The 25349-nt window shown below is 52.3% G+C and overlaps 1 protein-coding gene and 1 long non-coding RNA gene across 8 annotated transcripts in view; one reads left to right on the plus strand and one right to left on the minus strand.

The window, feature by feature from the left end:
- Positions 1 to 25349, plus strand: part of Slc12a5 (solute carrier family 12 member 5) — a 39280-nt gene that overhangs the window by 643 nt on the left and 13288 nt on the right. For 2 of the 7 annotated variants that reach the window (NM_001393675.1, XM_039104204.2), the window contains exons 2-12: positions 12109 to 12203; positions 12528 to 12659; positions 12994 to 13140; positions 13945 to 13999; positions 14500 to 14630; positions 17158 to 17399; positions 18088 to 18299; positions 20704 to 20874; positions 21127 to 21225; positions 21547 to 21604; positions 24738 to 24912. In NM_001393675.1, coding sequence (NP_001380604.1) covers positions 12109 to 12203; positions 12528 to 12659; positions 12994 to 13140; positions 13945 to 13999; positions 14500 to 14630; positions 17158 to 17399; positions 18088 to 18299; positions 20704 to 20874; positions 21127 to 21225; positions 21547 to 21604; positions 24738 to 24912 — 1517 coding nt within the window. Of the gene's footprint in view, positions 1 to 6739; positions 6899 to 6998; positions 7146 to 7206; positions 8186 to 8256; positions 8858 to 12108; positions 12204 to 12527; positions 12660 to 12993; positions 13141 to 13944; positions 14000 to 14499; positions 14631 to 17157; positions 17400 to 18087; positions 18300 to 20703; positions 20875 to 21126; positions 21226 to 21546; positions 21605 to 24737; positions 24913 to 25349 lie in introns of those variants that run through there. The other 5 variants (XM_039104206.2, NM_134363.2, XM_039104209.2 and 2 more) reach the window with 5 other exon arrangements.
- On the minus strand, positions 4853 to 6387 carry LOC108350521 (uncharacterized). The gene is made up of 2 exons (XR_001837365.2): positions 6204 to 6387; positions 4853 to 5104 (listed from the first exon to the last, which is right to left on the minus strand). It is a non-coding gene; the product is annotated as an uncharacterized LOC108350521 (long non-coding RNA).

Below are 25349 nucleotides of genomic sequence, written 5' to 3' on the forward strand. Positions count from 1 at the left end.
GGTCGCTGAGGTTGGAGCTACGTTAACGGATCCTTGATGCCCAGCGGAATCTCCAGTCTTCTGCCTCTTTGTAGAGTCGGAATGCTTGGGTATCCCCTAAAGGATACCACAGACAGGAAGATTAGTTTGAATCATAGGCAGTTAGGTCCAGGAAGGATGTCAAAGGGCCCAATCCCAGTTCTTGGGCATTCATCTCCCTCTGAGGGAAAGCTCCTGAAGGGTTGGGAGGAGCTAGCTGAGTTGGAGTTGGGGGTGCTGAGTTCAGTAATGGAAGTCAACGCAGCTACACTGGAGAGGGCAAAGAGATCCTTCTGGCTCTCCGAAAAGAAGTGACATCCTGGTTACAGAAACAAGCCCCTCTGCAAGGGTCACTTTCAGGGTTTTCCCTCTTCCTAGCTCTGTACCCTTCTCCTTTGGAAGGAGAGGGGCGAGTAGGCTTGGAGCGGCCCCAAGGCCGGGAGGAGAGAGCCTTCCCTGATCGCTAGGGGTCGCTCATGAGCCGCGGGTGAGCTCGCATTGCCTGGAGCTAACGCAAGCCTGTTTTGGGGGGTTTCCTTCAGAAGGTTCCTCAAGGTATGGACAACTCCAGGTCTGGACTTCCGCAGATTCCAGTCAGGTGACCCGGCCACCTCACGGATTGTGGACACTCGGGTTTCTTCCCACTCTCCCTCTTTGCTGTAACTCCCCTTGTTTCTCATTTTAAAAAAGTGGTTTATCAAACCTCTCAGAATCAAAAATTTCAACACCTCATCACCGTTTTCTCATCAAATCCAATTGTTTCCCATGAATTGTCCACTGACTTTCAAAACTGATCCTGAATTCTGTTACACTTCTCTTTTGTCGGTCTCCATCCCTCTGGTCCAAGCCTGTAATGTTGTTCACATAGCCAGGGCCACATCCTCCTCTCTGAACTCCCTGCCGCCAGCCCAGTCTAACTATCCCACACTAAGATGCTCATCGCTGTCGGATAAAGGCCAAACCCTTTAGTCAGTCATTCAGCTTCTTTCTTCGTTTGCATCTGGTATGCCTCATCCTGTTAACCCCACCCCCACCCCGCCCCACTTCCACAAGCTAGGAAAGCTCATTCTGTATGTTACAGCTCGTAAAGTCGTCTCACCTCTTCTGCAATCCTTTTCACTCTCCCTCACTCCCAGGAAGAGGTAATCATTCCCCTTCAGCCTGTCCAGCCTGTCAGCACACTTCCAGTGGATACTGGTTCAAGCACATTAAAGAGAGAGGTCATGTCTTTTTATCTCTGTGTTCTCAGTTCTAGGCCCAAAAGCCTAGCAGTGAGTGACAATGCTCATCAGACCAGTGTGTGGCTCTAGTCTTCCCCTCCCTCTCTATCTCCTCTCCTCCTGTTCCTCAGACCTTGGCCTGGGAATAAGATGTTGGGGACTCATGTCCCAAGGTGATTGTTCGATTTTTTTCATTTCCACCCTCCAAACACATGCACCATTGAAGTAAAATATAGGCCAGGAATTTGATTGTCCAAATTGTATATGGGGAGTATATGGAACGGTATGTGCCTGTCTGTGGCTGAGGCTGTGTGTGCGTGCCTTGATGTGAATTTCTCTCAGCAGTTTTCATGGCCCGTCAAGTACTCAGTGAATGCTTACATCACACACTGTCCTATCAGTGTGTGTGGGACAGTCACGTTGGGGTGTATATTTCCCTGTTTGGATCCATGAGGTCACTCAAAGTTCCCCTTTGCCACGATTTGGGTGGCTTTTTACCTCTCAAACCCTCAGATGACCTCAAGCACCTCCCTCATGAAGGTCACTGCACTGAGAATTAGATAAATGCTCCCGGGGAGAGCTCAGCATCTGCTGCCTTTTCCACAGCTGCTTTTGTGTCAGTCTTTAGACATAAGAGTCAGTCAGTCAGCGACTCAGAGAGATGCTCTCCTTACCTCTGTCTCCAGGCCCAAAGGGAGCCATGACCGCATGTATAAGGTTGGGAGTGGCTGTGGGGAGACTTTGGCGAACCCCATGTGTGTGAGCATCATGTTTTACAGTGGGCCCAGGATACAGGGTTTGCCCCTTGAAGCGTCACCTGCTGTATGACCTCCAGGAATAAAAAGAGCCCCACAAGCGGCTGAGCCTTGAGTGCACCTTGAACCCCATGCTTTGGCTGCCGCTTTTGGTCCATGGGAAGAAAGGTTGATGGCGACCTCCTGGGATAGAAGTAGACATGGGACAAATTCTTATGTGCCTGAGCCAAGCCCAGATCCCTTCACCTACGACTTTTCAGGGGGAGCCTGGACAATGGGAAGGGACCCTGGGTCTGGTCAGGCTCACAGAAACTGGGGTTTGCTTTTATGGAGGTAGAATGAAATAATTTTTCTAGAGGATGAAGCAAGATCATAAGATGGGCCACACATGCTCTGGGTCATGCTCTGTGGTATCATCTCAAACACACTGCTTTTCCTCCCTGGGCCTCACTTTACCTGTCTGTGGTATAAAGCTGAAAGGGCCCTTCCTCCAATAGTAGTACTGACAATGAGTTTGTGGCGGTGGTCACACCTATAATCCCAGGAGGCTAAGGCAGTCCAGCCTTGGTACTAAAGACCCTGGTTCAAAACCAAGTCAAATCAAACACTCCAAACAGACAACAACAAAAAATCAGGTGAGAGATTTGGGTGATCTGTAAGGGTGGGGCCTCTCTAGGACTCAGAGCTCGTGTTTCAGTCTATCTGTAAATGATGCTGCGTGTGTGTGTGTGTGTGTGTGTGTGTGTGTGTGTGTGTGTGTGTGTGAGAGAGAGAGAGAGAGAGAGAGAGAGAGAGAGAGAGAGAGAGAGAGAGAGGTGCTGGATACCTCTGCCCAATTGGTTTCTTCACCTTCAATCAAGACTCAGAACCTCACTGCCCACCTCAGCCCAAGGTGAGCCCTAGGAATCTCCATGACAACAAACTGGTTATGAACAGGGCTGCAGTTGCCATGGTGACAGGTCTCTCTCTCTCTCTCTCTCTCTCTCCCTCCCTCCCCTCCCCCTCCCTCTCTATTTCACATCCCCCTCTTTCCCCTCCTCTCTTCTCAATGAACCAGAGCTATCTGCAGGCCCCAGCTTTCCCAGGCAGGGTGAGGGGAGGGCTGAGCTACAGGAGAAGGGGTCCAGATTGGGAAATTGGGAAGATAGGCTGAGTCTGCAGGGGAATAGGGGGCTGTTGGGGTGCTGTTGCCATGGCGATGGGGCTGCAGCCTGTTAATTAAGCCCCCGGTTGCCACGGAGACGGTGGCGGTTGACGTGCTCTGCGGCAAGCCCTATATGTGTGGGGTGTGCTGTGCACTGGACTCCACTCACTGCTGGGATCTGGGCCTGGAGGATAGAGCATGCAGGTGGTAGGAGGAGGGTGGAGAGAGGCTTCGGGTGGAGCCTCAGCTCTGTGACAGGAGGTGGGTAGGTCGTGGGGATAATAAGAATGGGTAGGGAGGGAGCTGAATGGGGGGATACTATGCCCGTGGAAAAGAGATACAGTTGGGTCTTCAGCTTAGTGGCGAGGGCCTGCCTAGAGGTTGGGCGCTGGATTCTAGTCTCCACTTTTAAATTCAGCCTCCCATTCCCGTTCCATTTCTAGACTCCAGTGTCATCATAAGTGGTAAGTGGAAAAAATAATTTATGAAGTCCTTTCTAGCACCCCAGTCCTCCTGCAGAGAGGCAGCTTCACTGAGCTTCTGAGACACACAAGGTGGGAGGGCGTATGAATTTTGGAGATTCTGAATTCAAAAATAGGACCCTTCTTGGCTGTCCCTTAAGCTGCTCTATCCAGAAGTTTTCCTCTACTGCTCCATCTTCCTAGGGCTTTGAACTGTCCCCCTACGTGGGGAGGGGATGCTGAGTAGTGCAGTCTGATTCCCCGGGCCTCAGAGCTGAAAGCCACTTCTTATTGGTCAGGGTTGGCTAAGTAGGAGGTGCTTACAAAGAGTTTTCTCAAGACCTCATTAGGAAGGTGAGAGAGAGACCCAGCCTCCTTGGGTGGTGTCAGATTGGGGTCTTCCTTTGGGACTCTGCCCTTACTTGGTCTGTATGTTCCAGGAGAAATGTCACCCCTCTCCACTTTGCAGTGTTCTGTCTGGCTTGGCACTCACATGTAGACCATGCTAGCCTCAAACTTGTCATGAGAACCCTGCCTGCACCTCCTAATAGGTGTGCACCCCTACACTCAGCTAGGGACCCCCCAAATACTTTTGTGGTGTAGTCTTGTGCACACCAGGCAAACTCTCTTACACAGAGCTATGGCTTTAATCTAAGACTCACAGAAGAGAGGGAGGAATCACTCCTTTATTTTATGGTGAAGTCCAGAGAGAGGGGGACTTGGTTTTGTCCAGGAATAAGCAGAACTCTGCTTCAGAGGATACAAAAGAACCCGTATTTCCCACATCTTGGGTAACTCTTCAGGTCAGAGCTCTAGTGAGGACTGAGGACTGGCAGTAAGGTAGTCACTCTGGCCTTCACCGGTTTCCCCTGGGGACCTACACATCCCCATGGATAGGTTTACTCCCCGGGTGATCAGAGATGCAATAGCACTAAAGCCAGAGACGAAGAGGCATGCCCTGGTGGGGACACCCCAAGATGGCGATGGCTGGAAAAAAAGTGTCCATGTCTCCACAGCTCTGCCCAGACATTTTATACCCTTTTACACTTCTCTACAGAATAATACAGATTGGTGTGTGTGTGTGTGTGTGTGTGTGTGTGTAAGATGTATGACTGTGGGACAACCAAGGATATCAAATACTTATACCTTCTTAAAAGATTTTTTTTTGTTATTGTGTATGTGTGCAAATGACTGGCAAGAGTCAGTTCTCATCTTCAACTGTATGGGTCCCAAGCACTGAACTTACTTAGCTTGTCAGGTTTGATTGTAAGTGCCTTTATTACTGAGCTGTATATCACACGGTCTGCCAAATGTTCACATCTTGTCTTGAACGGTAACTCTCCATCCTAACGGATTATCTGGGTATCCACAAAACCAAATGGTGTAGGCACCACCTTGTTGGCCAATCCCTCAGAAGCATCTTTGATTCCATCGTGGAAGATCCCACAGTTGACAGAGTCCTTAGAACCAGCATGGCCGCGGGCCCTGTCCAAGGTCCTGAAATGTCTGCATAGTAAGAGTATCTCTGTAAATATGGGAGTCTCTCTGCTCCAGCCAAGGGGCCAGGCTCTAGTCCTGTGTCTTTCTAACCTGGGCATAAAAGGGGAAAAGCTCATCCCATACTCAAACCCTGCTAATTTTTTTTCTTGGAGCAGAGAATCAGAGACAGCTGGGTAGCGTAGATATGATTGTATTCTTGTCTCTTTCATTGGAGGCAAGATCAATTTGAAAAGAGGTTCTATTGAGGAGAGACCTAAGTTGGAGTAAATAAAAATAGGTTCTAGACTGAATTCTGCCATTCTTTGTGTGCCCGGGCAGTCATTTTCTCTCTTGGGTGCTTAGTTTTTTTCATTTATGAAATGAAAGCTATGCATTAGATCAGATGAACAGTTCTTCTGTCCTGCGACTCTCCTGGGATTTTTGAGGATCCAAGTTGAGAACCGGGGTGCCTATAAAGCTATCTCCTCTTTACACTGCTAGCATGTTTAGATCTCCAAGATGCAAAGGGGCTTTCTGAAGGTCTCCACCATTGGCTCAAGTCTGTTCCCTGGGTTGTTGAGGGGTCCCAGGTTAATCAAGCTCCCGTGGGAGGGGGCTGGTTTCAGGCATGGAGGACAGGAGAGCACGTCTGGTCTGGAAGCCTCAGAAAGCAATCCTGGATTAGAGGATTAGACATTCCCGCCCCAGGAGAAAATCTGGTCCCCAACCGGCAGGTGGCCTCATTCCCCCCTTCCCCCACCCTGCTCCTGGCCAGCTTGGGGCCAGCATACCCTCCCTAGAGGCTGCACCATCTCGGGTGGGAAGGAAGCTACAGGGCCTCAGAGCTTCCTGCTCCCCACTGCATTTCATCCATAGGGCCCTGTCTGTGGTAGGGACTTGTCTTAGGGGTAGGATGCCTGAGCATCATGAGAGAGTTCTCTACAACTCCTCTAGTGGCAGCCACCGATTTAAAAACAGAATGGGCCAAACAGACCCATTGACCTGAGCCCCCTGGGGCAGCACAGTGCCTCACTGATGGGGGCCCAGGCTCCATTTTTCTCCTAGGCTCCAAGCTCTAGGACAGCGATCTGGGAAAGGGTCTGCTTCTCCTTCCTCCAGGCCTTACCTCACCAGTTTTGTAGACAGACTCCCTGGAGCCCTTCTATTGCACAGCGCCCGCTCCTGCCACCTCAGTCCCCCACATCTTTCCCCTAGGGGTCACCGCGGACCCCTAGTCAGGCAGCCGCTGCGGGGCCGCCTCCCCACGGCCGCGACCTAGTTCCCTGCCGTTATTTTTAGGGCGCGGGATGGCACCTGCCCACGTGCCGGGCCCCGCCTGCGCCGGAGTGGGGGGGGGCTGCGTCTGCTCTAGGGAAGCGAGGGCCGCGTCCCCCGCAGCACCCCCTCCATATCACCCGCGCAAGCCCCCAGTTTTACCGTGAGGGGGCCACCGGAGCTCTCTGCCTGCCTCTCATTCCCTCTCTTCCCTCCCTCCGGTCCCCCCCCCCAAAGAAAACCCGCCAGTGGCTCACGCCTCCTGCATACGGGATGAGGTGAGCAGCGCCGCTACTGAGAGGGGGCGCGCGCGGGTGTGAGCGTGTGTCCGTGTGCGAGTGTGTGTGCGCCGGGCGGGCGGGCACTGCAGCTTCTTCCTCCGTGGAGCGGAGAGCAAGCGACAGAGCTCGAGCAAGCGAGCGAGCGGCGAAGGCGGGCAGAGGGGCGCGGGCGAAGAGGCGCAGCCATCCCGAGCCCGGCGCCGCGCAGCCACCATGCTCAACAACCTGACGGACTGCGAGGACGGCGATGGGGGAGCCAACCCGGGTAAGCAGTGGTCCGGGGGCGGCGGGGGAGGGGGCAGCGAGGAGGAGAAGGAGGAGGAGGAAGAGGAGGAGGAGGAGGAGGAAAAAGAGGAGGGCTGCTTCGGAGTCGGGGAGAGAGCCGGGGCCGCTTCCTGCAGAGAAGAGCTTGGAGCTGACCCGGGCGGCGGATGCTGGAGGCTGCGGGGAAGCTTGCTCCATTGGAATGCGCTAGGCGCTGTCCACGGTTCTGGAATGCGCCGCGCTCCGAGGCAGATTGGGGACCCGGGGTTGGAATGATCCACGGCCTGGGGGCAGACCTGGATTAGCTAAACCTGAGAGGCCATGGGAAGGGGGATGAAATAGCTAGAACAGGGCTGACGTGCTGTTCGACGTGTAGGAGGGAGGCTCCTTTCCCCGAGAGGGGACCCTGGTGTCCTGGCGCAGAGCGGGGACCAGCAGCTTCTAGGGGCGCAGTCTGCTGCAGTTCCTCGTTTTGAGTTTCCAGCTAAAAGGTGGGGGGTGTTGGTGGTGGTTGTGATGGCTCTGGGGTTTGGAGGCATATGATAGCTCTTGTCTGGGCTGCAGTGTCTCCTTAAGGGGACACTTGGTGCAACAGAACCCCCTCCCCCAAGGCTCCCTGAAGTCCTTATTTCAACCTGAAGCTACCACTTCTGTGGATTTTTCTGGTCTGCTTTGCCGATTTCCTCTTCCTCTCGGTTCTCCGTGGGTTCCTATTCAGGACAGGAAACAAGATCCTATTCTTCGCTCTTTTCCCCTTCTCTTGGTACCCTAGGGCGACCGTGTGTTTTTTAGGGCGGGGCAGCGGGAAGTCTTTATAGTTAGCTCTCTTAGCTATCCCAGTGAAGCCTCAGAAACGGGGTCCTAGTGGCTGACTCCCCACCGCTGTGGCGACACTGCGGACTCGCTGCGGTGGGTGCAGAGACTTGCCAGGAGCTGAGGGGCTCTGGAGCAAATCCTTGTGCTGTTCCGGTTCTCCGGCATCCTTCACTGCCGTTTCTCTGCCCCGAGGTCTTGGGGCCAGCCACCCCCTCGGGCTCCCAGGCCCCTCGCCGCCCCCCAGCGGTCTCAGCCATCCATCACCGCTGTCAGCTGCCCCCAGCCCCCACCCTTTAGCGGCGCTGCGTCCCCTGCGCACTAGCGCATCTCCAGTGCCTGCTGTCTGCGCTTAGAGCCTTCAAACGCTCCCCCAGGCATTGCTTGACCCTATGGACCGAGACTCCCATAGACCTCCTCAGGAGATGATCCAAGGCCCCAAGAGCTGAAAGCATGATCTCGCAGATACTAGCAGGTTTGACTCTGAGGTCTTGATTTTGGATCACAGTCAGGGCTAAGTAGAGGCGTGGGAAGGCTGGGGGCACCAGTGTCCCCGATCCTTTGTCCGAGACACCCCATTCCCATTCTCCCACGGGGCTGAGTCTTATACTGGGGACAGAACTGCTTGCTGCTGGCCAGCTCATCCATCTCTCCAGTGACCCTGGGGTCACCTCATCAGACAGAGCTCCCATGGCTGCAGGGGGAGGGGAGTTGTAAAGTCCAGTTGCGGCAGCTTCAGGCATCTTGAAGCAGTGCTCCTGAAGCTCAGGGAAGGGATGTCACTTCCTTCGGGGATCCCCTCAGAGACCTCCACTATGAGACATCCCTGTTCCCCAGAATGGGTTCTGTGGGTTCCTCAGCATCTTCTTCCTCCACCGACCTTCACTGTACCTCCGTGCTTCTTTGGGGTCCCGAAAGGCCTAGTAAAGAGGCACATGTGTGCTGGAAGCAAGATTCTGGCTAGTAGTTCTTCTTTCCAGTTATTAGGCCTCTCTGTTAATTTCTAGATGCCGAGTGTAGCAGGCCCATCTGGAGACTTTCATTCTATATATAGAGTCCAGCCCTTGGAATTAGAGTGGCCAGAACCTGGGTCAAGTATTCTGCGTTCCAGAGGGGGAAGCTCTACCCTGGATGCTTGATGAAGGTGGTAGGAGACACTGAAGACTTCTTGGGTCTGATTAAAGGAGGACCGAGAGCCCCTGACTCTGAGTTTAGATTCTTGGAACTATATGGAAAGATCTGGGTGTTGACCTCGGGGGAGAGTATGAGGGCTCCTCTGGGTCAAAGAAGACCCCCAAGGATGTTATCCCTGGCACCTAGATCTTCTTTCCCTTTGAGGTCTGATGCCCCCTTTCTCTCTCCAAGTTGCCGTGGGGATTCCCTCCAGGTTCAGTCCTAGGCCCCGTGGGAGGCTCCTTAGCCTGCGCCTGTTTCCTCCGGGCGAGCTCTGGCCTCCGCAGCTTAATTGAAAGCCGATTCAGGCTGAGAGCTCCCAGGGGGCGGGGACAGGGGCGGGGGCGGGGGCGGGGGCGGGGGCGGGGGCGGGGAAGGCTCAGCCTGGGTCTGGCCAGTCTCTTTCGCGCCTCTAGGCTCTCCCCCATCACCCAGACTCCTGGCTGTAGGGAATTAGGACTAGTTTCCCCCTTCGTTGTCCTGTTCCTTTGAGAATGCAGACGCTCGATCCCCATCCCCCTTAACAAGTGAACCCAGCCTTCCAGGCAGGGGACAAAAATCAGCCCTTGGCTGATGGGGCCGGGAGCCTGGCGTCTGGCCCAGGCAGCGGATGGAAAGGCGGGACCCAGAACGAGCCTACCAAGCTGCCCCCTCCCCTGCGCTCCTCTCCTGGCCAGGATCGGGCCTGTAGTCTGGCTAAGCGTTGCGCGCCGCGTTACATAAGTGGTTGCGGGCGCGTGGCCGGCTCGGCTCCGGCGCTGAGCTGTCGGTCCTCGCTGTCGCCATGGAAACAGGCGCCAGGCCTCCTAGTTACGGGGTCTCCGGCCAGGATGTCCCCCTTCCAGCCCCTTGAGCTCCACTTGCAAAAAAGGCAGGCTTGAGAGAGGCCGCAAAAGACAGAGGGGAGGGGCGTTCCGATTGTGGTCCGGGAACACAATCCCAAGGAATAATGGTTCTAAGAAAGGCACCTAGCCATACAGACAGAAAAACCCTTAAGACTTTCAGCTAAGGGAAGGATGTGGGATGTGCTAAGAATGTTAGGTGCAATAGTAACAGTAGGCACACCAATATCACCGCCATAGTGTGCGTTATTCCAGTTGCGTCCCTAACCATTCCACGAGTTAGGCCAAGTTATGAGTATCCCTTTGCAATGGGAGAGTGAGAGGCTGGAGGCAGAGCCAGAGAGGCTGGTACTGAAGTTTTCCCAGCTCAGGCCTTTTCCTGAACACTAGGAATTTTTCTCTTGCACCCCATTAGCTTCTCTAGTCCCCACAGTCCTGCAGCAAGAAAATAAGGCATCTATCAGGTCAACATTTTAAAAGGAGAGGGGGGCCCACCTCACTTTCATTTCTTCTGTTTCTGGTCCCAGACAGATCTTTTCAGATTCTGGAGTCTATGAACATCTATTATGTGCTGGCTTCCATAGGGAAGATTGGCCTGTTATTTCCAGTAACTCACCCCTACCCTTCCACTTCCCTGTGAGAGAAAAGAATGGCTGGGGTCTAGTTAGGCAATTGGACATTTCTGTCTGGGCAAGGTGGAGGTGGGTGTTTTTTTGGACCAGGCTTCCCCTCCTCCCCGTCTCCCATTTTCAGACAGGCTGGGTGGGATACATCATGCTCTAGAGATGTGTCCCCAGCCGGGATGACTGAAGAAGGGTTCCAGGAGGCAGGGAGGATGCGGAGTTGGACAGATATGGATGTCAAGAGATGAGGGCTAGGAGATTCAGGGTGCACAGGGCCTCAGCTTTACTTGCAACTTGGACAGTGGCGATTCTCCGTAGAGTCCAGGAAGATGTCTGTAGTTCGACCTTCAGCTCTGGTGCGGAGGGAGGTTGATGGCTGGAACTACCAAATCATATCCATGGAAAGCGCTTATCATTTTGGAGAGAGCTTTCTTTGTATCAACAGTGTCGACGCACATTTTCTTGAGCACACATGTGCGGCCACCTCTGGCCTTTAGAGTGTACAACTTCTTTCATGGGGGTTGCTCCCTCCGGGTGCCCGGGCAGCTTCTGGATCATCTTTAGCTAAGTTCAGCCTTCCCCCCACCCCAAACTCCTCTCCTCTACACTTCCACTTCATTAAGCTACAGTATCGTCCCTCCCACTGACCCATGCTAGAAACCTCAGGCATTATCCCAGATCCTTCCCTTAACCTCCCCAAACATCTGGCACACCAGGCTTCCGTAATGCCCGAGGCTCTGGTCTTTCCATTGCCCCATATCGTCAGCCCTTGCCTGGATTATGAAATGCTCTAGTCGCTTGCTGTATCTCTCACCCGAAGCCAGAAGGCTTGCTGCAAAGCCCAAGTCAGGTCATGACACTCTTTGGCCTGAAGCTTCAATGACTGCCCATTGTCCTCTGGATGAGGGCCAAGTTCTTCAAGATGGCCTGCCACTTCCTTAAGTCTCAACACTGCCTTGACTCATCTTTTCCAAAGCAGCTGTTCACTCCTAAGCCCCATACGCCCCTTCCTAAATCTCCAGCCCGATCGTGCTTCGTTCAGCAGTTTCAACCTGTTCTGTTGGCTTCCACATCTGGGACATCAAACACACTGTTCTGGGTTCTCTCTGCCTGGAACACCCTCCTCCCTCCCCTGCCCCCCAAGTCTATCCCTTACTCATCCTTCAGTTCTCAGCTGACACGTCACTTCCTCTGGGGAGCCTCCTGTGACCTCTCAGGCTGGGCTGCGTGCCCTCCTGCATCCCTGGTGTTCCCTTCTCTCACAGACTTTAGCAATCCTGTCCACTGCTCCTTCTCCCCTGGCTTTGGCTCTTTGATTCCTCTTCTGCCCATTTGATTGGCACATGGGAGTCTGACAGTGAATGGGAGAATAGAATGTGTCAAGGTGGTTATCCTTGGCAGTTCAGGTTGCAAGGTTCTCTGCTGTCCTCCTTAGGGGAAAAAATATCAAACATCCTCCCACATACTGAGACAGGCTCATTTACGTCCAAGAAGACAATTCTGGTGACTTTTAGGTGTCATGGCGGATGAATAGAACCCTCCCTCAAGAGCAAAAAAGGGCTCACATGTTCACCAGGCACTCAGGCCACACCAGCAGTAAACTGGGTTTATCCATGTCGCCAACTAAAATCCTGCGAGATGGCATCGCAAGCCCAACCTCTCCAGTGTGTGACCTGAGGCTCAGAGAGTCAACGTGGTCATATGAGCAGGGTGGACAGGGCACAGTGACTGGTGTCAGACCTGACTCCTCTCCTTCTCAGGTGACGGCAATCCCAAGGAGAGCAGCCCCTTCATCAACAGCACGGACACGGAGAAGGGGAGAGAGTATGATGGCAGGAACATGGCCCTGTTTGAGGTGGGCTGCTTAGGTTGCTGTTAGCCTCGCTGGCTCTTCCCACCCTCCCTCAGGAAGAGTAGTGGCCTCTCCATCCCTCCCTCAGGTCCACCTTCTTCCTGGGCCTCCCTATCCCTCCTTGGCTTCTCCTGGCTTTACCCTCTTGGTTCCCTGTCTCCCTGTCTGGTCTCACTATCTCCTCCTGTCCCCCTGCTCCCCCCTCCTCTGTTCCCAGTGTATCCCAAACTCAGGGGCTTGACCTTTGTCCCCATCTCTACATCCAGCTCACTCCAATTGCCGCCCCGCCCCTCCAGCTCCCTAACACTGACCTGCTTCCCTCCATAGGAGGAGATGGACACCAGCCCCATGGTATCCTCCCTGCTCAGTGGGCTGGCCAACTACACCAACCTGCCTCAGGGAAGCAAAGAGCACGAAGAAGCAGAAAACAATGAGGGCGGAAAGAAGAAGCCGGTGCAGGTGGGGCTTCAGGGGAGAAGGGATGGGAGAGGGATCGTGGGGGAGGAAAATGGATCTGGCCAGAGTGGTGAATGGTGGAGAAGCAGGAGAGAGGGTGGCTGTCTGGGGGGGGAGGAAGGATGTAAGAGGAGGAGGGGAGGCCTCCTGAAGGCTGCATGAGGGAGGGGTCCTGGAGGCTGGGAGGGAGTAGGAAAAGGGTGTGAGAACCTGGGGGAAGAGTGAAGGGAGGGGAACTGCAAGAGAGGAGAGGCAGGGAAGGAACACGGAGGAGGCGTGGGATAGGCAGTTGGTAATGAGCAGGCAGGGCAGAGGCTGATGCTGGCCTCCCTTGCAGGCCCCACGCATGGGCACCTTCATGGGCGTGTACCTCCCGTGCCTGCAGAACATCTTTGGTGTTATCCTCTTTCTGCGGCTCACTTGGGTGGTGGGAATCGCAGGCATCATGGAGTCCTTCTGCATGGTCTTCATCTGCTGCTCCTGCGTGAGTGACCCTCTCCCTCTGCTCAGGGAAGGTCGCTGGGGTTTGGCTGAGGCCTGGGGGGTGGGAGGGTAGGGGGGTGGGTGGGAAGCACGAGGCCTGAGCTTTTTATAGGAGTCACCGCCTACGATTCTTGAGAGATTAGGTCTGACTGGTCCTTCCTGAACCTTGTAGGCTTCCCTCTGATGCCTGTCAATCAGGTGTCACCTGGATCTGAGTGTGTAGATGCGTGCGGTCACGCAAGTGCTGCCCGTCCATTGATGAGAACGATACATTCAGAGAAGAAAATGAAATTCAAGTTAATCGCATGAGCTAACATTTTGGAAAGTCCCTACTCACAAGAAATGAGATTATGCCTCTCAGATAACTTTCCAATTAGATTCTCCTAGCCCCACATTGAAAGGAAAATTCACCAAACTTGAGCGGAGGCTCTTGAGTCTTCCCCCATAACCTTGAGCCCACTCTGTGTGTGAAGATGTTAGTGCTGGGCCTGTCCTTTCCATTCTGTAGGTGAGGATACCGAGGCTTGAGAAGCGAACAGTTTTCTTGGGTTATAAGATACCCAGGGACCAAACTGTGGTTACCAGAGTTCTCTGGCACTACAGCTCCTCCTATTTGCCTGGCAAAAAGGAGGTTATTTTTTAAAGAAGGACTTGGCATGAATAAAAGTTGGAACAGACCCAGAGAGAAGCTCAGGAGAGGAGAGGCTGTGGGTTTGGCTAGTGGCTGTAGGGTATGTTGGCTTGGCCACCAGCCAGACCACTGCTGCCCCCAGCAGTCACCACTCTGACGATCTCTTTCCTACAGACGATGCTCACAGCCATTTCCATGAGCGCAATTGCAACCAATGGTGTTGTGCCTGGTATGTGACTGGGCCCTTTGCAGAGTGGGGGAGGGCCAGAGGCCTAATGATTGACAGGGGACAGGGGGAGCACTGGGCCAGGCTTTGTGGGTCATCACAACCCAAGACCCGAGACAGTATTGCAGGCCAAGAGTGCAGGGTATGGGGGAGAGCTACGATTGTTCATGGGGGTGGGTATGAGCGAGCCTTTTGGGGCTAGGGAAGGAGGCAGATGCTGGTGTTGGGTAGGGCAATGGCTACTCTCTCTCCCCCACTCAAACCGAGACCCTCTTCTCTACCATCCTACTTTCTGAGCTGTGACCTCTTTACAGGAGTAATTAGCAACATGGTAATAATTAATGCAGCAAACTCCATGCAGAGTGGTTGGCTGGGTCTCCCATAGACTCCTTTCTGGGGTTGCAGCCTGAGGTCTAGAGAAACCTTCTTCTGTCCTCTGTCCCTGAGCCCTGATCACCGCAGAGCCCTCTGACCGTCTCGCTGACACTGGATTTTCTCTGCAGCTGGTGGCTCCTACTACATGATTTCCAGGTCTCTGGGCCCGGAGTTTGGGGGCGCCGTGGGCCTCTGCTTCTACCTGGGCACTACCTTTGCTGGGGCTATGTACATCCTGGGCACCATCGAGATCCTGCTGGTGAGAGGGGAAGAGGAGGAGGAGGTGTGGGGACCCAAGCTGTCAGCCACTTAAACAGTGCTTCCTGGACACCTGCTATAGGCCAAGCCACTGCTTAAGGCCAAAGAGCAGTCGGATGTGGCCTGTCTCGAAAGAGTTCCCAGTCTGGTTGGGGAGACAAGATACGATAATTATGTAACACAAACAGCTGTGGTTTATCAGGCACCCACTGGGTTCTCAGCACAGCTCCAAGTGCTTTGCAGTCATTATCTCGAATCCTTAGAGGTTTAAGCATTATGATGGCATTTTACAAACGAGAAGTTCCAAAAGGCAGATAAAGCCAGCTCAAGGTCACTCAGCTACAGGCATGTTGGCAGAGGTGCATTTGTAAGCGTTAAAATATGACAGCTGGAATAATGACAGCCCCCACCCAACATTCTAGGGACTGTGCTTTAAAGCACTCCTTGGATATTAGCTGCAGAGCCCCGATGGATGGTTCTTAGATTGCAAAAGAACCTCGAGGGACCCACGTAGAGAGATCTGTTAGCAGTAGTGTCTGATGGGGGAGCGGGGGTGGGGTGGGGCCGGGTACCTGCTGTTTGAAGGAGAGCATGGCTGCCTTGTGCCTCCTCTTCTTTCTGTTTGGGTGGGTGTCTATGAGGGATCCTTGGTTTAAGGAGCTTACTTGGAAGACCTCATGCCTAGTGTGCTTGGAGCCCTGGCTTTGCTTCTCAGCACCACGTAAACTCTCTTTACTTGGGAGGTGGAGGCAGGGGGATAAGAAGTTTGAAATCACCGTCAGCTACATAGTGAGTCTGAAGCTTGTCAGGGCCACAAGAGACCCTGCCACAAACGAAAAGAAGAGAGAAAAAGACGTAGAGTTAACATCTTCCCAACCCCCGTGTCCCCTGCAAGACCTGAGGTTTTCAGGCTGTTAGGTTCTGTTTGTTTGTTTGTCCCCTTCCCCCACCACGAATCTTTCATGTATTAGGACACAGCCATTTTACAGACGGAGAGGGCAAGGTCAGAGAGTCTCAGGAACATGTGGAGGAGTGTGGACCTGCATCCCTCTGGCTTTCGGGGTCTGTGCTTGTCAGCCGTCTCCCATGGTGTTGGGGAGCAGGGCTTTAGGGTTGGGGACAGGAGAGAAGAAGCCGGAGGCTAGGAGGCGCTGGAGATGGGCATTCTGGTGAGAGCACCGAGGCCCTGTGTGACATAAGGCGTTTCCAAATGCATTATCAGTTTGCCCACGGTCTGTCACTGGGACGATATCAGAGTAAAGGGGGAAAGCGATCCAGCGGACATCAGAAGCATTTTAGCATATGAATTTTATACTCCTGTCTTTCTGTGTGATGTTTTTCTGCATTTGTAAAGCATAACTTCACCCATAAATATTTCCTTAAGAACCTGAACATTCCATTTATCCAAAAATAAAAGTAACTTATACTAATAAGTTCATGTAGACATTTTAGAAAATATAAAATGCAAAAAGTCACATTTCAATTATTCAATAAAAGCTTCTGTTGTCCTTTTCCTTTTTCCTTTTTCCTTTCTTTCTTTTTTATCTTTTTTTTTTTTGAGAGAGTTTTTCTGTGTAGCCTTGGCTCTCCTGTAACTCACTCTGTACACCAGGCTGGCCTCAAACTCAGAGATCCATCTGCCTCTGCCTCCTGAGTGCCGGGATTAAAAGTGTGCACCACCACAGCCGGCTTTTGTTTCCTTAAGACAGGGTCTCCTTATAGTCCAGGCTTGTTTGGTACTGGCGATCCTCCTGCCTCAGCCTCCTGAGTGCTCAGATTACACACATGCCTAGTACTCCTGATATTTGGACATCCCTACAAATATATCTACAGTCACACTCACACAAATGAGTAAATATTTCCATGTGTAAATTTACAGAAGTGAGATCATAAGAAACATTATTTTTTAGAACTTGACCTTACTCACTCAATACACTATGGATAATTTTAAATCTCTTGAGTGAGGTCTTGCTATGTAGCTCAGGCTGGTTTCAAATTCTCCTGCCTCAGCCTTCCACAGTGTTGGGGTTGTAGGTCTGTAGCACTGTGCCTGCCATGGACAGATTTTGAGTCAGCCCGTATAAATTCACGCCTTTCTTTGGTTTGATATTGGGGATTGAACCCAGGGCTTGTGTTCATATTAAATGTACTTCTCATCACTGGACCATCCCAAAGTCCCATGCCACCTTTTAAAACAGCACTGTAGTTTAGCTAGAACCATAAGAATTTATTTACCTACCCTCTAGGAATGAACAGCTATTTTCTACCTTGGTATCACAAATAAATAAAAGCAATAATTATTATTAATAGTTACAATAAATAATGTCAGTAAAGAGCCTTTCCCAGCATCTTTGAGTGGCATTTTCATGGACTGCATCATAGGCCTTGTGAGAGAACCCACCTCGTCTTTAGCCAGTGACCTGTTAATGGATGCCGTTTCCCCACTTTGGAGGCCTTTTCCCTGGGATTGAATCTCAGCTGGCCTTTCCTGGGTCATCTGTCTAACGTCCTCTGCACCCTCCCTACAGGCTTACCTCTTCCCAGCAATGGCCATCTTCAAGGCAGAAGATGCCAGTGGGGAGGCAGCCGCCATGTTGAATAACATGCGGGTGTATGGCACCTGTGTGCTCACCTGCATGGCCACCGTAGTCTTTGTGGGCGTCAAGTACGTGAACAAGTTTGCCCTGGTCTTCCTGGGTTGCGTGATCCTCTCCATCCTGGCCATCTACGCAGGGGTCATCAAGTCTGCCTTCGATCCACCCAATTTCCCGTGAGTGCTGTCTTTCTGAGTCTGCAGTATTGCGGCCTGCCCTGGTCCAGCTCAGACCGGCATAGCAGGAGCCTCTGCTGGGTCTCCCCTCTCTTCACCTCTCAGAACTGGAGTGTGTGGGTTGAGAGTAACATCTCCTGGAAGGGTGAACGTTTTCTGTTTAGGGGATTTTATTCAGGATGGGACAACATTTTGGGGGTTGGGAGGAAGTTCTCTTGAGTGTGTCAACTACTTGCTGGTGGAGGACTTAGGCTTCTAAAGGAGCATGCTCAGTGTGGTAGGGAACCTTCTGGATGGGCCAATCTCCTGGAATAGACAGTCTTGGTTTCTAACACATTCTCAAAGACGGGAAAGAACTCAGAAGAGGGAGAGCCCAGGGTTCAGGTCCCCTTTGGTTTCTCCTCTAGTAAGGAGTCCCCTTTATCTTTCAGTAGCTAAGAAGACAGGCCTCCAGGGCTGCTGTCCGTGGTGCTGAACAGAACACCGCGCTAACAAACTAGTTCTCCATCTCCGTGCTAGAATTGTTTGGGGACCTTTACAGAAACTCTGATGGCCATGGCCCAGGCAGACTCAGAATCTCTGGATGTGGGACCCTGGAATCCGAATCACTGAAGCTCTCAGTGGCTCTCCTGTGAAACCAGGGAGAGGTCTTGTTCATTCTATCTTCCTTGCTCTCTTCTCTCCCTAGGATTTGCCTCCTGGGGAACCGCACGCTGTCTCGCCATGGCTTTGATGTCTGTGCCAAGCTGGCTTGGGAAGGAAATGAGACGGTGACCACACGGCTCTGGGGCCTATTCTGTTCCTCCCGCCTCCTCAATGCCACCTGTGATGAGTACTTCACCCGAAACAATGTCACAGAGATCCAGGGCATTCCTGGTGCTGCAAGTGGCCTCATCAAAGGTCTGAGGGAAAGGGGCTGGCATCTAGGGAGTGCTGTGGGGAATCATAGGTTAAGTGGTCAGGATTACGGGTGTCCCTTGGGGTTCAGTTCAATTAAGTCAGCTTTAATTGAGCATCTTGTATAGACCATGTCTTAAAAACTATGGAGAGGTAGAGGCAAAGGTGTGGAATTCACTTCACTGTTGTTACGGGAGAAAGCCTGTCTAATAAGTGTTCTCTACCCTCTAAGTACTCAACACTGTGCTAACACACTGGGACCACGGCACACACAAGTCTCAGTGCTTGGCCTTGGGGACTTTAGTGACAGATAGTGTGTTACTAAATAAGCTATGATCCATATAGACGTGTATCTAGTGACCAGAGAGCTATGAGGACACAGCATCCATATTCATCAGGTGACAAAAACAGGGCTTCCCTTTCTTGCCATAACTTGTCAGTTATGTAGGGGAATAAGGGAATTACAAAGCAAAAACAGCCTGCCTAATGTGTGTGGCCACGAGAGGCAGAGCCATGTCCTCTGACCCCAGGTCATCCGGTGTGACTTGGTGTGACTTGGAATTAACCTATGAAGAAAGGGGGACAAAGGATGTTGTTAGAGAGGATAGCACGAGCCAGACCGTGGCAGGCCGAGAAGCCGTGCTGAAGAGTTACATCCTGAAGGCAGTGTGGGTGCAGGAGGAGGCAGTGTGGGTGCAGGAGGAGGCAGTGGGGTGCAGGAGGAGGCAGTGTGGGTGCAGGAGGAGGCAGTGTGGGTGCAGGAGGAGGCAGTGTGGGTGCAGGAGGAGGCAGTGTGGGTGCAGGAGGAGGCAGTGTGGGTGCAGGAGGAGGTAGTGGGGTGCAGGAGGAGGCAGTGGGTGCAGGAGGAGGCAGTGGGGTACAGGAGGAGGCAGTGGGGTGCAGGAGGAGGTAGTGGGGTGCAGGAGGAGGCAGTGGGGTGCAGGAGGAGGTAGTGGGGTGCAGGAGGAGGCAGTGGGTGCAGGAGGAGGCAGTGGGGTGCAGGAGGAGGCAGTGGGGTGCAGGAGGAGGCAGTGGGGTGCAGGAGGAGGTAGTGGGGTGCAGGAGGAGGTAGTGGGGTGCAGGAGGATGGTGCTGTGAGTTTGGGACAAAGACGACTCTATACTGAGAAACAGTGATAGTCTCAGTGGGAATGGAGTAGAGGGTCTCGGCTAGAGCTGCTCTTCTGCCCTGGAGGTGTTTGATCATGTCTGGACACACATACAAATAAACACACTCTTACTTTATTTGTTTTGCTTGTGTGTGTGTGCGCGCGCGCACGCGCGTGTGTGTGTGTGTGTGTGTGTGTACATGCATGTCATGTGTGCATATGGAGTTCATAGGACAACTTGCAGGAATCTGTTTTCTCCTTCCACCACGTGGGTCTCTGTGACTGCACCCAGATTATCAGGCTTGGCTGCAGGTGCCTTTACTCACTGAGCCATCTTGCTGGTCCCTGGAGATATTTGGCCATCAAAACTAAGGGCATTGACAGAGCAGTAATGGCTCATGCCTCTAGTCTCAGCACTCTTGATGTAGGGGCAGGCAGATCTCTTTGAGTTTGAGGCCAAACTGGTCTCCAGAATGAGTTCCAGGACAGCCAGGGATACACAGAGAAACCCCATCTCAAAAAAAAAAAAAAAAAAAAAGCGAGTTGGGGCTGGATAGATGTCTCAGAGGTTAAGAGAATTTGCTGCTTTTCCAGAGGGCCTGGGTTCGAACCCCAGCACTCACATGGTGCCCCACAACCATGTGTAACTCCAGCTCCAGGGGATCTGATGCCTTCTGATCTCTACAGGCACAGGCACACATGTGATGCTTAGACGTGCACACGGACAAAACACCCATGCACACGGAAAGTGAGACAAACAAGAGGGTGCTTCTAATGTTTAGTGTGTAGATCCCAGGCTTCTGCCTAACACCCTATAGTGTTAGAGCATAGCAGAGTCATCTATGCTACCCACCACTGGTGCACGGTGGTGGAGCCCCGGGATGGGGAGAAGAGACTTAGTAGTGAGTGTTCACGGACAGACGTCGGGATGCTTGGAGGCAGGGAAGGGGACAGATGCAGTTGAGAGCAATGCCAGGGTGTTTGAACTGATTGATACCAGTGCCATTACCAAGATGAGAGACGGAAGAACCAGTGGGGGCTTGAGAGCTGGTTGGGTTACCTGGGGACACGCGGAAGTTAGTCTCAGAGACGATCCTCTGTGTCTGTCCCACTGGACTGGACAACTTAAGGGCAGAGGCTCAGTCCCACTCAGCTTTGAAATCTGCTCCTGGTACAAAGCAGGAGCTTGGGAAATGGTGGGGTGTTTAAGGCCAGTGGCAGGAGGTTCCCCATTCCTCCTGGTCCGAGCTCTGACCTCAAACTTTTGGTCGTCTTCCTGAGTCCCTCATCTTCCCACAGAGAACCTGTGGAGTTCCTACCTGACCAAGGGGGTGATCGTGGAGAGGCGTGGGATGCCCTCCGTGGGCCTGGCAGATGGTACCCCCGTTGACATGGACCACCCCTATGTCTTCAGTGATATGACCTCCTACTTCACCCTGCTTGTTGGCATCTATTTCCCCTCAGTCACAGGTGAGCGGGAGCTTGGGGAGGGAGGCCTCCGCCTGTGAGTGGGTGGACCGGAGAGTCAGAGCCAAGACTAGGAGTCCTCAGTTTGCTAACCCTGCCACCTAAGCCGGAACTGTCATCCAGGTGAAGGAATCTCAAAAGCCCACGCCCACGAGTCGGCATGGCAGGGTGAAGCACTGACTGGGCCCCCAACTCCAATACGTGTCCCTTCCTCGGTGGCCCTGGCTACTATCTGAACTGCTCTCCTGCCTACAGGGATCATGGCTGGCTCGAACCGGTCCGGAGACCTGCGGGATGCCCAGAAGTCTATCCCTACTGGAACTATCTTGGCCATTGCTACGACCTCTGCTGTCTGTATCCTACATGGCTGATCTGTGTCTACAGTGAGCGCATGCGTGCGTGCGTGCGTGCGTGCGTGCGTGCATGCGTGCGTGTGTGGGTGCGTGAGTGCATGTGTGCGTGCGTGCGTGCGAGCAAGCGACATTGCAGGAGTATGCACGTGTGTGTGTGTGTGTGTGTGTGTGTGTGTGTGTGTGTGTGTGTGTGTGTGTGTGTGTGTGTGTGTGTGTGTGATATTGCAGAAGGCACTGCTATTGTTACCGTCTCTGGTGGCTCAGGAAGGGGGTGGGGGCAGGCACTACCATGCCAACGATTCTCCTTCACTTTCTGCCATAGACATCAGCTCTGTTGTTCTGTTCGGAGCCTGCATCGAAGGGGTCGTCCTACGGGACAAGTAAGGAAAGGGACTGGTTGTTCTGGGGGAGGGGTGGGCTCAGGGGGAAATAGACCTGGCGGGGAGGCTGGGACCTGAACAAGGGGCCATGGGTGGGAGGCCCCCATTTTTATTAAATATTAAATATTTTCTTTTTATTGTCGCTGAAGCTCTAAAAAAAAGTCTCCTTAGAAAGGTCACCTTTGGATTGGGATAGTGATACATTTAAGACCTTTTTATTCCTCCATTTGACTAACACTTCTGTGTGTTGCTTGCTGCCTTGAAGGTTCTAAGGGAAGCAAAGAGTAAAAGGGTTTTTCCTTTTTTCCCCTTGTTTTGTATTTATTTATTTATTTATTTATTTATTTATCCTGAAGGGGCTCCATGGGGTGACAACCACACTTACAAACAGACTTAGATGCAAAACACGAAGGGAACCCAGGGCTACAGAGCACACGCAGGGGCACAGTGTGACCTGGTCAAGTGAACAATTTGCATAATCACTGCTGTTTTAGGGCAGTTTGCGGTCCATTCATCTCCCTTAGTCCTAGACCTCCCACAGATTGCCAGGGGTCCAGCAGCTCTTTCGCCTCAGCTCTTTACCCAGCATTTAAAGGAGTTCAGCAGCCGCTCTGAGGAAGAGCTGAGAGGGTTTTGTGTGTTCGTGTGTGTGTGTGTGTGTGTGTGTGTGTGTGTGTGTGTGTGTGAATTGTAATTTGTCGTCACTAACCACAGATCAAAAGCATTCATTTGGCTCAACTCAGCTTGTGCATCTTTCTCCGTCATTGTCTCCTAAACAATACATCTGGGGCCAGAGCACTTCCAGTGTGTTCGGGGCTCTAAGTCACCAGACATGAGTCTGAGGTTTCAGGAGAATGTGTGCCTGCCAGTGGAAACTGTGCCGTCTACAGAGGAGTGAGCACCACAGAACCTGGCATTTGGGGAACAGGGGTACTGGTACCTGCCCCCTGCAGGTGCTGCCTGGGGTTCGCCTCACTCTTCCTTCCCACTTTCTTTAAAATGTTTATTTATTGTTGGGCTGTGGTGGCATACACCCCTAATCCCCGTACAGAACCAGGCAGATCTCTGTGAGTTGAAGGCCAGCCCTGGTCTACAGAGTGAGTTCCAGGTCAGCCACGGCTACATGTCTTGAAAACCTAAATACATACATACATACATACATACATACATACATACATACATACATACATACAATATTGCCAGGTGTGGTGGTGCATGCCTTTAGTAGGCAGACAGACTTCTGTGGGTTCAAGGCCAGTCTGGTCTACATAGTTCTAGGACAGCCAAGGCTATGTAGAGAGGCCCTGCCTCAACTACCCCACCCCCAAAATGTTGTTTGTTTATTTATTAATTATCAGTGTGTTTATATGACGTGGGGGCTGTGTGCATGTGTGTGCAGACATGCGTGTGCCATAGCACTTATGGGAGGTCAGAAGACAACTTTCAAGAGTCGGTTCCATAGATCCCAGGGATTAAGCTCAGGTCTGAAAATTTTGCATCTGATGGTCATTTGAGAGTAGTTTGCCCTCCATGCATCTCATTTAACCGTGGGCCTGTCCCTGTGAGCACATCTGGGGGACAGGACTCCTTAGCCACTGAGGCAGCAGCCTCCCTCCACTCTCCCTCCTCTTTCTCTCCCCTCACCCACTCACTCTCTTTTCTTTCACCATTTACAAAAGTATTTGTTTTTATTGTATGTGTATGAGTGTCTGTCCCCATGTATGTCTGTTCACCGCATACATGCCTGGTATCCATGGAGGCCAGATGTGAGTTGCAGTATCCTCTGGGTCTGGGCTTACAGGAAGATTGTGAGCCACCATGTAGGTGCTGGGAACTGAACCCAGGTCCTCTGGAAGAGCAGCTAGTGTTCCTAGCAGATGATCCATCTATTCTGCCCACGCCCCTTCTCTGGAGGTAGGGTTGTGGCTCTGCTTCCCTGGCTGGTCTGAGATCCCTGGACTCAAGGGGTCCTTCTGCACCAGCCTCACAGGTGACTGGGACTGTGCACCCCTTCCATTTTGAGACGGTGCCACGGATGCAAAATTCTTTCCTTTGGTTTTGTTTTCTTTTATTCTTTTTCTTTACTCAGGGTTTCTCTGTGTAGCCTTGGCTGTCCTGGAACTCACTCTGTAGACCAGACTGGCCTCGAACTCAGACCCACCTGCCTCTGCCTCCTGAGTGCTGGGATTAAAGGTGTACATCACCATGCGGCCTAATTTTTTCTTCTTCTTTTTTTTTTTCTTTTCTTTTTTTCGGAGCTGGGGACAGAACCCAGGGCCTTGCGCTTGCTAGGCAAGTGCTCTACCACTGAGCTAAATCCCCAACCCCTCTTCTTCTTTTTAACATTAATTTATTGTATATATGTACATGTGTGCATGTATGTGTGTGCACATTTGAATGTTTGTGTCATAATGTATGTGTGGAGGTCAGAAGACAATTTGTGGGAGTCAGTTCTCTAGTAATTCTTTCCTTCTACCACGTGTGTGGGGCAGGGCACACAGCCAGGGTCCTTCCCTCCTAAGCCATCTTGCAGTCCCCTTCCTCCCTTCTTAATTTATTTAATGTATGTGAGTGCACTGTCACTGTCTTCAGACACACCAGAAAAGGGCATCAGGTCCCATGATGGTTGTGAGCCACCATGTGGTTGCTGGGATTTGAACTCAGGACCTCTGGAAGAGCAGTCAGTGCTCTTAACCACTGAGCCATCCCTCCAGACCCAGCCCCTCCTATTTGATTCATACACCACCAGCACACAGTGAAGCCAGAGCCTCCATTTCTCTCGTGGAGATGCTGTAGTCCTATAGAGCCTGAGTGACTAGCTCAAGACCGTCATGTTAACAACTATTTATCAAATCACCCTCACACCGCGTTCTGGGCAGTTTTATTGGCATGGATGAGGTAGGTTTGTAGAGATCCTCAGCTGTAAGCTGAGGAGGGTCAGTGGTGGGCTCAAGGTTATACAGACAGACACAGTACTGAGGATGCTTGGCTCTGTCTCTCCCTTGACCCTTGTGAAGCCTAATCCTGTGGTCAGCACCCTGTTGGGCGTGCCATCTGTCTGGAGTGACCTACTCTGGAATCCAGATGGCATCGTTCACCCCCATATCTCTGTGCCCTTCCTCTCTCTTTCCAGGTTTGGGGAAGCTGTGAATGGCAATCTGGTGGTGGGCACCCTGGCCTGGCCTTCTCCTTGGGTCATTGTCATAGGCTCTTTCTTCTCTACCTGCGGAGCTGGACTACAGAGCCTCACAGGGGCCCCACGCCTGCTGCAGGCCATCTCCCGGGATGGCATAGTGCCCTTCCTGCAGGTCAGTGTGACAGAGCCACCCCATACAAAAAATCAGTCATCTGGGCCCCTGTCCAGGAGACATGAAACCAGGGCCATCACCAGCCCTGAGCTCCCTCCTGTGTATCACCCCGCAGCTACACTAGAAAAGAAAGGACTTTATTTGGACCTGTGATCAGTACCGTCTATGAACACTGTCTGCTCTTAGGGGAAAAACAGATAGCTCTTCTTCATCCAAGGGGCCAGTTGGGGATTCAGAGATTCAGTGGTAGGGCAAGGAAAAGCTTTTTCCCCTGTGGTCCTTAAGAAAAAAAGTCTAGGGCTGGAGAGATGGTTCAGCGGGCAAGAGCACTGACTGCTCTTTCTGAGGTCCTGAGTTCAAATCCCAGCAACCACACGGTGGCTCACAATCATCTGTAATGAGATCTGATGCCCTCTTCTGCTGTGTCTGAAGATAGT

Source organism: Rattus norvegicus, chromosome 3 (genome assembly GCF_036323735.1).
Source record: "Rattus norvegicus strain BN/NHsdMcwi chromosome 3, GRCr8, whole genome shotgun sequence".
Classification (NCBI taxonomy): domain Eukaryota; kingdom Metazoa; phylum Chordata; class Mammalia; order Rodentia; family Muridae; genus Rattus; species Rattus norvegicus.